Raw genomic sequence first — 13,039 nt, forward strand, 5'->3', positions numbered from 1 at the left:
GAAGAATAGAACAATTATAGAAGTAGCAAGAGCTATGATATTTGATCAAAATTTAGAATATTATGTTTGGGCAGAAGCCTCTTGCACTGCTGTCTATATTCAAAATAGGAGTCCTCACTCCTATCTTAAAATTCCTGAAGAAGTCTTTACTAAGGTTAAACCTAATATAGGTCATCTTAGGAATTTTGGGTGCTCAATATATATACATTTTCCAAAAGAAAAAAGAACTAAGTTAGAACCCTTCAGGAGGAAAGGTATTTTTGTCAAGTATAGTGAAACATCTAAAGCATATAAGATTTTTGTACCTAGTCAGAAAAACATTGAACTTAGTAGGGATGTAATATTTGAAGAAGATTTAGCATTCAAAAGAGCCCTAAGTTCTGGAGAATCGTCTGCCTTACCTAGTTCTGAAAAAAATACCGAATCTGAGTTTTAGAGGGAGAACATTGAAGAAATTGATGATGAAATTCAAAATCTTAATCTTGAGGAAATTCAAAATCCAAAGAAAAGACCACTTTGGGCCATTAAGACAGTAGAGGAAGCACACGACTTCGTTGCACCATCTGGAACTTTCAGAGAAAACAAAAGACTCAAAAGATTTTCTAGTTATGCAACAAACATGAGTTATTTATCTAAATCAGAACCAACCAATGTTTCATATGCTATTAAACATATAGCTTGGAAGGATGTTATGAAGGAAGAATACCAATCCATTATTAAGAATGATGTTTGGGAAATTGTTCCAAGACCTGAAGGAAAATCCATTGTTTCTTCTAAGTGGATATTTAAAATCAAGCATATTGCTGACGGTAGCATTGAAAAATATAAAGCCGAATTTGTAGCCAGGGAATTCTCTCAGAAAGAGGGAATTGATTATGAAGAAACCTTTGCTTCTATTGCCAGATACACATTTGTAAGAGCAGTCCTAGCTATTGCAGCATCAAAGGGATGGAAAGTACATTAGATGGATGTAAAAACAAGTGCCTATGCTCCATGGAGTTTCTGGGATGGGGACGTGAACGAAAATGTGTTTTCGGTACGAGTACGGGTCGAAGCCAAAATTGAGGGGAGGGGTATAAAATATAGGAGATTTAAAATTTTTTATATATGGAGAATTAGACTTCTTTAGAGATATATTTCAAATATGCATATCATAACAATGATAACATTGATAAACCATTCAACATAGAATACATAGAAATTGAAAACTATCAAGATTAAAATCAAAATGAGAATATGATATGATGATATATCTGAATATCACATACAATTAGCAAAAATGCCCAAAGGCTCCAAGTATCAATGTATCATTATTATGTATGAAATCAAAATCACATAATGAAAGTAAATACTAGAAGTGTAAATGAGATGTCCAACTCCGTAATAATCAAAAGCAATAATGTATCTGATTATCTGCAAAGCGGAAAGCCAAATATATGGCTGTCCTCTAGGAATCTAAATCTCTATCTAAATCAAGAGCATTGTCAGTCTCTTCCTCTGAATCATTGGCAGGGGTAGGTAGATGGTCCTCATCCAATGGAACACCAAGCAGCCCTGGAGGTGTGTTACCCTCATCAATCTGTAATGCATCCTCCGGATTAACATCCCAACATAGTGTTGGAGTCTGTTGATACTCAAGACTCTTTCGTTCCTGTAGTCGCAATACACTGTGAACAACCACAAGCTTCTCCGATCGTTTAGAGGTAAGGTTGTTCCTCTTGACCGATTGGATGAAGCTATATGTAGAGCAGTTTCTCTCTGTAGCAGAGGCACTTGCAACTTGTGAGAGAAGACAGATGGCAAGGCCTTTCAGCTCAGGTGCGTCTCTACCATGCCACCTCCACCATTCAATCGGGTCCCTTTGAGCTTCTATTAGTCCTCGCCTTTGGTCTACGAAATGTTGGACCACAAAGATTGACAAAGTCAAGCCATTGCCCTCGAATTTTTGCAACATCCTTTGCATTATACATTTTTGAAAGGGCCTTGAAGAAGCCCTCCTTCACCTATATTGAACAAACAAAAATTTAGAAGTTGAGTTTATGAACTTTACAAATAAAATCAAAAATTTAAAAATATATTATAAAATTAGAAATCTTAAACATAAATTAAACTCACCTCCTCATCACTAGATGAAGGCACTCTCCTAGGCCTTGGTGCATACCATTTTGGATTCACTGCATAGGCTGCCATATGAAGTGGGGTGTTCATAATGTTCCACCTTTTCGTTACAATGGGCTTAAGATGCTCCTTGGAAAACTCCAAAGTAGGTTCCTTCTCTTTAATAACTTGCTTGATCTACCCAAGGATGCTATCGAAGGTCTCATAAATCTCTCCAAGGCTAGGAGAGTCAGTATCAACATATCTAATGACTTGCACAATAGGGTCAACAAAGGAGCAAATGTATTTGCAAATGAAAGAAAATTGCAAGTGAGAAACAACATATGTTAAAAAAATCAGCAAGTGCTTAAATCAGCAATAACAATTATGATGTCAATTATTTAAGTTTCTTACCTAATTGTGGTCCACCAGTTCTCATCCAGGATTCTTTGTCTGACAAGTGCTCCATCCGGGGTGCTTGATTCATGCCATCTATTCCACTTTGCATTGACCACCATGTATTGTAAGGCCTCTTGGACCTTGCATCCTCTCCAACAAAATGAAGTAGTTAGCATATCTAGTCTACACAGGATTGAGGAATGCTTAATTGGAAAATGTCCTAAATAATGCAAGAGATGTGTGATGATTGCAAATAAACATTTGCATGTCTATAGCCTTAGACACCATAGTCTTTATCCAATCAATTTTCCCAAAGTCCTTCAAGGTGTTATTTAATGCATGTACACAACATGGGGTCCAAAAAATGTGTCTATAGGTGCTCTCTACTATAAATCCAGCTGATTTACACATCCTGGCTGAATCAGTGACTACTTGCACAACATTTGAAGCCCCTACCTCTTCTATAGCATCCTTCAAAATCTCAAACTGGAAGGATGCATCCTTCTTTTATCCCAAACAATCAATGACTCTAAGAAAATAGGCCCCTACTATACTAGTGACAATAAGATTGATGAGTGACCGATGTTTGATATTGGTCCAACCATCCACGATGATAGAACATCCATCACTCATCTGTGTTTGTCTCATATCCTCCATCAAAATGTTTACTTTTGAGTACTCTTTGTCAAGGATAGTGGTGCGTAATTTAGTCTCTCTTGGTGGTACAAATGAGACGCTAGCAGCATAAATATATTTGCACATTTGTTTATAGAATGAGGAACGAGAAACATGGTATGGTATGCCATGAGCAACAAGGAATCTGCCAATTGACTCTTCAACCCTCTCTTTTGCTTGTATAATAAATAAATCAGCCACATTGGTATCTCTCTTGGCCTTTCCCTTCCCTTTACTAGCAGTGCTAGTGGGAGTGAATGAGGGTGTGGGTGTGCTACCTATAGGACCCTCGGATTTCAATAACTCCCCCTCCACATACAACCTATCGGCCTCAAGTTTTTCATCATCCTTAATTTTGTTGCAACCTTCCACCCCTTGCCCACCTATCCATAAAAGATGACAATACACTCTTGTGTAGCTCCCAAAATAATGTTTCTTACATAGATGACACTCCCATTCCCTACTACCCCCCAAATTTTTCTTCTTATTTTTGTCTACTTTTGTGGCAAGTTGTAGGAGAGGTTTTTTAGGGTTGAATGGGCCTTTGGCGTATCTTTTTAGGGCTTTGGAAGGCCAATGAAATGGATTTGGCATTGCATCTTCCATAGGGACATCTATATTAGGCTCACTTGAAAAATCATTCATGGCTGCCCTAGGTTTTTTTCTTGGTCTTTGTAAATGTGACACTTGAGTTTCTTGCATGGCAACCTCTATGCTATCACTACTTTCCTCATTCTCATTGTTGCTCATGTTTTTGCCTTTGTATTTTACAATGGATTATACTGTTGAAAGTTATGGAAAAAAATATTTCAATGTTCCATTCAACATGCCCTCTCTATGTCATTAGAAAAATTGAAAAATGACAACAAACAACAATAAAGTTTGAATCAAACAAAAAGAAAAAAGAAAAAACCTGAAATGAAGTAGAAATGAAGGCAAAACCTCTTGCACCTCCAAAACACACTCCTCTTTTGTTGTTGTTGTTTTGAAGTTTTCCTCTTCCTCTTACCAACATGCAAACATTTACAAATTGAAATGAACAATACTCTTTAAGTATTTACCTTTTATTATTTGAAGCCACATTAGGGTTCCCTTATTTTAAAAATCTCTAACACCCTTGTGGGGCTCGGGCAGATGTGAAAAAGCAATAAAGAAGAATTGTTTTTTGGGCTTTTAACTTAGCCGTTACTGGCTGGGAAAAAGGGGACGACATTAGCCATAGGGGACGGACGAGGGACGGGAATGGAGTCCTCGGTACGAGATTCTGTACCCTCGTTTCCTAACCAAAAAGTTTGCAAGTTTCGGAGACGGTACCCCTTTTCCCCACTTTGGGATGTCACAGGGGATGACGGAAATAGGTAACCATGTTCCCGTTTCGTACTCGGTACGAGGACGAGCCTAAAAAGGCCAGAAACGCATCCCTGTGGAGTACAAAAAACATTTTTGAATGGAAAGATAACAGGATAGGTATATTTGGAGCAACTTGAAGGATTTGAAACTCATAACCTTAAAAGTTTTGTTTGTAGGCTCAAGAAAGCTCTCTATGGGCTTAAACAGGCTCCAAAGGCATGGTATGAAAGAATTGATTAGGATTCTCCAAGAATGAAGTTGATCCAAATCTATATTATAAAAGGGATAAAGAGGATATGATAATTTTGATACTTTATGTTGATGATTTACTAATAACAGATGATGATCATCTTATAGATCAATGCAAGAAAGATCTAACTAGAGAATTTGAGATGAAAGATTTAGGACTTCTTCATTACTTCCTAGGATTAGAAGTATGGCAGAATTTTGACAGCATCTTACTTAATCAAGGAAAAGTATACATTAGACATCTTGAAGAGATTTGGAATGTGGAACTGCAAGCCTATGTCTTCTCCAATGGAGACTAATCTACATAAACTTAAGGAAGCAACAACATAATCATCTTCCATAGATTCTATTTTTTACAGACAGATGATTGGGTCTCTTATGTACTTGGTAAATACAAGACCTGACATTTGCTATGTTGTTAATGCCTTAAGTCAGTTTATGTGTGAGCCAAAGGAGATTCACCTAGTTGCAGTCAAACACATCTTGAGATACTTACAAGGCACTCTTGATCTTAGGCTCAAGTATGAGAAAGTTGACTTGGATTTACATGGGTACATAGACTCAGATTGGGCTAGAAGTGTTACTGATAGGAAAAGCACTTTAGGATGATGTTTCAGTTTAGGCTCAGCGATGATATCTTTGATATGTAGAAAGAAGACATCAGTAGCACAAAGTTCCACAAAAGCTGAATACATTGCTGCAACAATGGCCTCCTGGGAAGCAATTTGGCTCTAAAAGTTACTTGTGGGATTATTTGGTCAACCCATAAATCCTACTATTATTCATTGTGATAATCAGAGTTCCATCAAGTTTTTTGTAAATCTAGTTTTTCACGACAGGTCCAGGCATATTGAAATTCCTTACCATTATGTAAGAGATATGGTAGATAGGAATACTGTAAAATTAGAATACACTTGCACTGTAGATCAGAGGATAGATATTCATACCAAACCTCTCTCTCAAGTGAAGATAGATCACTTCAGGAAAAGACTTGGTATGATTGAATTGTAATACATCTATATTATTTAGTTATTAATAATTTTTAATCAAAATTATTTTTGTCAAGCTATTCATTGTTATGGGCTTTCACCATTTGTATTCATTATTTAAGAGGTGACGATCTCTAAGATAATAAACACTTGTATAAAAGACATTATGAGAGATGATCTCTTCAATAATGTGCTGAATAGTAGAGAACTATTGTTAGATCTAGATGAGTTCAAGATCATTTTGTGATGTAGACTTTCTATGTCTATGAGTCACAACTTGGATAAAGGAAGAATTTAATCATTCTTTGGATATTATCTTGTGTTCTGGTAGATCTTAACTTAGGATCATGTTGTGATATACGAATGCCAGTACCTATGAGTCACAGCTTGGAGAAATGAAGAATTTAATCATTCTTAGGATTTTATCCTGTATGTTGCATTCCATGCAATATTGTTATCACTAGTACAAGTGGTAAGTCATAACACAAGATGGTAATATGACATAGTATCATGTGTTCTATGATACCACATGCTTAGAATATTCAAATAGTAGAGTATCAATCTATGCTTATTCATCTTGATTGATGTTGCTAGCTGTGTTATCTCTCAGTTTGATTATCAAGTTAAGAGGGAGTGTTAATTGTATGTAAATTCAATAACATACTGATCTGAACAAAAGATCGTCCATAATCAGATAAAGCATGGACATCCTCATGTAGGATTTGCCTATTTATAACCCTTTATGAATGACCTTATCGGCATCTCATTTAGGAACATTAAATAATGTTTAGTTTGCATAGTTGTTAAACTTTGTTTGCTATGTAATATGATCTTCTAATAGACGCCGCCGATCTTGGAGGATAATTATGTGCTTATTTTAAGGGCCGACCTAGAAGAGTCATGTCCTTTGTAAGGATATGCCTCTTGGATTCAATATAAATATAGGTTAAGTATGAGGATAGAGAGCACACAATACAACTATAAAGTTTGCTCCTCTACATTACTGCCTTATTCAAATCATTGCAGAGTAAGAACATTTGTAGAATAGTATCTATACTATTGACAAACACAATTCTGAACTAAAGAAGATCATCTCAAGCAAGCAAGAAAGAAGGTATTATCTTAGTTTGATTTATGTCTGTCAGTAAATATGGTATCGGGATGTATGTCGTCAGTATCAGGATGTATGTTGTCAGTATCGGGATGTATGTCGTTGGTATTAGGATGTATGTCGTAGTATTGGCCGACAGGGTGTGTATCGGGATGTATGTCAACAATATCGGGAAGGTTCTACGTTGGTATTGGGAAGGTTTTAATTATGTAGCCCACATGTTGTCTGTAGTTGACAGACACCTTCAAGAAGGTTCCTCGAGATGTATATATATACCCCCTTCGAGATCATTGTATTCATTAGGATCTGTATGTAATGTCTTCTGGTGTATGCGAATAAAATAAGGAGTTCTGCTATTCTTATCTGTTATTTTGATCCATTGTTTGTATGCATTAATTTCTTTCATGGTAGACATTCATCTTCGACCTATGCACTGTGTTGGCCACATTAATTTCTTTCATGGTAGACATTCATCTTCGACCTATGCACTGTGTCAGCCACTTCCTTTTCGTCTAGCGTCCATAATTTTATTGCTCCGTTATCACCCACTTCCCGAATCTGGTACGGCATGCTGATCCATTTCACTTGAAACTTGGCTAGTTTGATCTCGTTCCGTCCGTCATACTTCAACTTCTCCTGCCATCTCTTCCGCATGTTTTGTGTAACTTCTGTGGCCCATTGTGCCTGCAGTCGTCGCTCCTCTAGTTTATTTAAGGTACACGATCTCTTCATCCGGTTTTCCATATCGCCTAGTTTGTTCCAAAAGCTTGGTACCATGGACTTCATTTGCCCCTTCTTGTTGTCAATAACATCTCCACTCCGTATTGCTGCAACTTTTATTAAACCCCTCCTCTCTATTTCCTGTGCAGACCGTATGATGTGTCTTCCTTGCTGCCGGCACCTTTCTGCTATATCTGTGGTTCAACGTAGCATTTCCTTTTTGCGCGGTCGTACGATGGAATCTTTACTTCTTTTGGGTTCGTATTGTGTGTTCTTCCCTTCAGCTTCAATCCCAACCACCTTTCCTTCTTCCGCTTCTCTGTATTCTTTCGGACATTCATTTCCTTCTTCTTTCTTACCTTCGTCGACCCTTAACATATTACAGCTCGAAAAGAGCTCGTAATCCTCCATCTGCCATTGAAAGAGGCCGTTCAATGAGTCTAGATCATCCTCACTCGACCCTCCTTCTAGTCTTAGTACTCCCGCTTTATCAGGTTCCATGCTCTTCTTCCCCTCGTCAGCATTCTCATTTTCATCTTTTGAGTCTGACGATGTTGCCTCTTCACCTACCATTTGTATGTGCAGGTCAATTATGAATCTTTTGTCTCCGCGTTCCATTGATAGAGTATTCTTCGTCCAGTCGTGCTTAAGCCTTACTTGCACTAGCCATCCACGGCCAAGAATAGCGTCGTACCCTCTCCTCTGTAGTGGAATGACGACGAAGTCGAGCATGAATGGCTGTGTTCCAATCGTCACTGGTTGTGCCGTGAGGACTCCCAATGGTTTGATCTCGTGCTGCTCTGCTATTAATAATTGGAACGTAGGTGGCCACAACATCGGTTGTCCCAACCTTTTCTAAGTGTCCTCTGGTAACACATTGACATCGGACCCTCCATCCATAATCGTGTTTGTCAGAACAATCCCCAGAATTCCTATTTCGACGACTGTCGGATGGCGTCCGGATGAGAGGGCTAATAGCATCGAATCTTCTGTATTTGTGCCACCTTCTTTCTCCCTTCCTTGCTTTGTTGGTAACTTGGTAGTTGGAGCTATGTTCGTGAGTGCCGTAGTGAGCAACAGATCATTTATCCTGATGGGTACCTCGGTTTGTAATATTTGCCGTACGATGTTCTGTTTTGTGCAGTGTTGTGCGGAGGTACTAGTAATGTCCTTTAGGTGTGCCTTCTCTGCCTGTGTTGCTTTTTGGATCTCTGCCTGTACTTCCTCCAGTCTCTTCTTTTCCTCTGTTAGATCGGGGTATACTTTCGCTTGCTTTCGTGTGATGGCCAGAACCTCTTCTTCGTCCGTCTTAACGGTGATCAAATTTACTCCTGACTTTGGGCACTTAGCATCTTCATGATCTCTGAGTCTGCACCATCTGCATAATAATTTTGGTGTGTTCGCCATTGTACAGTCTCGGGCGAAGTGGCCCCACAAATTACGTGCCCTGCATTGAACTATCTATCGGCCATTCGCATCGTACTGAATTCGACTCGTCCCGCCATTATTATTGTTGCTATTGTTGTTTTGTCTGCGTCGATTATTTCTATATCCTCCCGACGTGGCACCCTCCGTATTGGTGTTCTTGCTCCCTCCCGACGCAGACACATCCTGTGTCAGGAATATGTGCTGTGGTGCTCTTCTTTTCAGGTTGAAAGGGCATTCCTTTATCGAATGTCCCATGATCTGGCAAATCTCACAAAATTGGTCTTTTGTAAAGAAATTAATGCATACAGACAATGGATCAGAATAGCATAACTCCTTATATTATTCGCATACGCCAGAAGACGTTACATATAGATCCTAATGAATACAATGATCCGGAAGGGGGTATATATACATCTCGAGGAACCTTCCCGAAGGTGTCCGTCAACTACATACAACATGTTGGGTACATAATAAGAACCTTCTTGATACCGACGTAGAACCTTTCCGATACTGTTGACATACATCTCGATACACACCTTGTTGGTTGATACCGACGACATACATCTTGATACTGGCGACATACATCTTGATATTGATGACATACATTCCGATACCATATTTACTGATAGACAATTTATAACAGAATTTGGAGAAACTTTACACTATTTAAATTCAAATCTATGAACTATTGTTTCTTATTACGATTAAATATCTTTAAATATTTAGATTTGTTTTAAATTATAAACTCAACAAATGTAAAATTAATAAATTTAATATTTAGTTTTTAAATCAAAATTTAAATATTTAAGTTGACATTTTGAACTTATTAATATTTTTTATCTGTTATGAAGCTATGATTTTATCAAATTTAACAAAGTATTTTTCTAATTTTAGTTTACTATACATATAAAAATGAACAACTTTAAATTCTATAATAGATGTGATGACTTGCTTTAGTCGTTATCTTGGGAAAGTCTAAGAGGAGTGCAATTCATATCGAGTAAGTACTCAACAACATTTGGAATTGAAAACTGAAAAAGTTCAAAATTCTTAAGTAATTTTCTCATTTGTTACAGTCCTTAATGATTATTGATTTATATGTAAACACTTTTTGTTAGTAGACAAATCATTGCAATAAAATGTATAAAGATGAATGGAAGCTTTCACAAGGACTCATTGTGCATGGTTTGTTTTATACAAGGTTGTATTGGTATGCATACCCACCCTTAGGATGTGTACCCAATACCCAAGTACTGGAAACATGTTCCCAAGTACTGGGTATGCGGTGGAGAGCATCATAGCTAAGGACCTTGGTTAAGGTTTCTGATTTTTGTTTTTGTTTTTTTGTTTGTGTATAAACTTGTTGTTTATCAAGCTTAATTCAGTACGTAATCTGTTTGAGAGTTTGATACAATACTGCTTAACAGTAAACTTTATCATTGTTCAAGTTGGAAGTTTGTCTTGCTATACGATTTATGAACTTATTGTTCATTTTTAAAGTCTGCCTTCTTTGTTATGCATCTAAACATTCATCATGTATTATTGTTACAAACATATTTCATGTCCGAAACTGAAAACAATCTTTTCCATCTGTAAACTTTATCACTGTTTATAATTAAAAAAAACCATTGTTATGACTTATATTTTCAGATTTCCTATAATTATTAATTATATTAAAAAAATTGACATGCTCCAAGTACCCGTCCCCTATTTTGAAAAATAGTCGCACCCATACCTTTTTCCGTACCCTAAGTATCCAAGTACCCCCATCAGCATGCAATCTTGGTTTTATAATGTTGAATTTGTGTGTAATGACTATTTTGATTTTTGTTAAATGTAGTATGCATTTTGAACTTGGCAAATTTGAATGCTTGTTTGTCAAAAGTGAATTCATATTTGTAAAAATATTTTTTAAGCATGATATTTGCATATTATGTCCTAAAGCTGTTTGATTAGCCAGGAACCTATGGAGACACAGGCCTGGTCGTCACAGCCTGTCCAAGCTCCATCTCCTGGGGTATCTTCCCAGCCTCCAGTTTCAGGACAATCAACTGGCTCAGGGCCTCCAAATTTGTGGCCGCCACCTAATACAGTGCCAAGCCAAACTCAAGCACTGCCTCAAAGTACATTTTCTGTTCCTAATGTTCCTGGATATCCATCATCACCTGCTCCTACCTTTTCTTACAACCCTGGAACATCAGTAGCTAGTGGCAGCACTGAAAGCCCTCAGCACTCATTGTCTTCTTCTCACGTAAGCTTCACATTGAAAAATGATCCTCTTTTATGTATTCTTTTATATCACAAACAGGTGGAACTTTGACTAGTTTTTATTGATGTTTTCTTTTCTTTTCTTTCCTTGGGTAGGTCAATTGTGCAGGAATCACACAAGGTGGGACTTTTGCTACGGCATCAACTGTGGCATCTCCTCAATCTCAACCTCCAGTTCCAGGACAGTCTCAAGTGGCACCACCTCCAAGTTCTTGGGGACCTCCTGGTACACAAATAAATTCACCACGTATGCCACCTCGGCCTGCTTTTACTGTTCCTCCAGGATATGGTTCATCTCCTGCAACACAATTCTCATACAGTGGAGCTTCACATCCTAGCCCTGGCTCAGAAAGTCCCCACCAATCTCAATCGTCTGGGACGGTAGAGCCGCAGATCTTGTGTTTATTTTATAATTCGCATGAGTAGCTGTTTGTTGAGTGTTGACATAGATGCTTGTTTGACCTTGATTGAAATTATGAAGAATGTTGGCAGGTCACCTCAACAGGAATGGTACAAGTTGGGCCACCTGCATCAGGATCATCATCGGTCCCAGTCAGGGCTCCTGCAGCACCAGGATCATCATCGGCTCAAACTACATCAGTGCCTATGTATGCACCATCACATGTTTTAGTTCCTCCTCCAACACATGCCCCAACTCCAACTCCTATGGCAGCTCCTAATGCCTATACAACATTTCGTTGGCAGCCACCACCACCTCCGCCACCTGGTCTGTGTGCTGGACCAGGGCCTCCTGGAATAACTCATTCTGCTACATCACCTTTAATACCATCTGGTCCTTCTGCTGGACCGGGGCCTCCAGGAATTCCTGCTTCTTCTACATCAACTCCCGGTCCAGCTGGCCCAACAGGGCCTCCAGGAATTTCTGCTTCTTCTACATCAACCTTAACTTCTGGTCCATCTGGTCCACCAGGGCTGCCAGGAATTTCTGTTTCTTCTACACCAACCTTAACTCCTGGTCCATCTGGTCCACCAGGGCCTCCAGGAATTTCCGTTTCTGCTACTTCATCCACAACCCAAACTCAGACCACACCTGCTAGTAGTGGTGATGTCACCACTCCAGCTCCCCGACCGGCAATAGCAACAACTGGTTCTGTTACATCAGGTCCAATTGTAAGTAATTCCTCATCACATGTACAGCCAGTACCCTATCTGATATATCCACCAGGTCCATCGCTTGGTCCACCTCCACAAGCTACATGGTTGCATCCTCCACAATTTCCTGGACTGCATCGACCAACCTATGTACCATACCCAGGCGGATTTTCTGGGCCATTTCCTCAACCAGCACGACCTGTGGGCATACCTCAGGCATCTGTTCCTGCTCCATCCCAACCTCCTGGTACTTCTCCTCCAGGACCTCCAGGAACAGCTCCAGCTAAAGCCGTAAGTGGGCAACCATCCAACAGCTTTGGAGACAATCTACCACCTGGTGTGAGTCCATCAGCTTTTCCACCTCAGCATCAGGAAATTTCCAATCAGATGAATATCAATAATCAAGCTGCACTACTGGCGCCCTTGAAGTCTTTTTCGTTGGATAAAGAAAAGCAAAGTAGTGAGGTGACAAATAAGGAGGACCAGATTTTAAAAAATGTTGAAGCTGATTCCTGGACTGCACACAAAACTGAGTCTGGGGTAGTTTATTATTACAATGCCCTCACAGGAGAATCAACATATGAGAAACCCCCTGGATTCAGAGGAGAGGTGTATATATGAACCATCCACTTTTCCCCTG

At 38.8% G+C, this 13,039-nt stretch overlaps 1 protein-coding gene across 3 annotated transcripts in view; it reads left to right on the forward strand.

Moving 5' to 3' along the window:
• Positions 1-13,039, forward strand: part of PRP40C (pre-mRNA-processing protein 40C) — a 91,485-nt gene that overhangs the window by 42,638 nt on the left and 35,808 nt on the right. For 2 of the 3 annotated variants that reach the window (XM_089786325.1, XM_089786324.1), the window contains 3 exons: positions 10,979-11,269; positions 11,383-11,667; positions 11,779-13,008. In XM_089786325.1, the coding sequence (XP_089642451.1) occupies positions 10,985-11,269; positions 11,383-11,667; positions 11,779-13,008 (1,800 nt within the window). In that variant the 5' untranslated portion in view covers positions 10,979-10,984. Of the gene's footprint in view, positions 1-10,974; positions 11,270-11,382; positions 11,668-11,778; positions 13,009-13,039 lie in introns of all 3 variants that reach the window. The other variant, XM_089786327.1, reaches the window with a different exon arrangement.

The sequence above is a fragment of the Cupressus sempervirens genome, chromosome 6 (assembly GCF_028749045.1).
Source record: "Cupressus sempervirens isolate cs-2001-9-10 chromosome 6, ASM2874904v1, whole genome shotgun sequence".
In the NCBI taxonomy this organism is placed as follows: domain Eukaryota; kingdom Viridiplantae; phylum Streptophyta; class Pinopsida; order Cupressales; family Cupressaceae; genus Cupressus; species Cupressus sempervirens.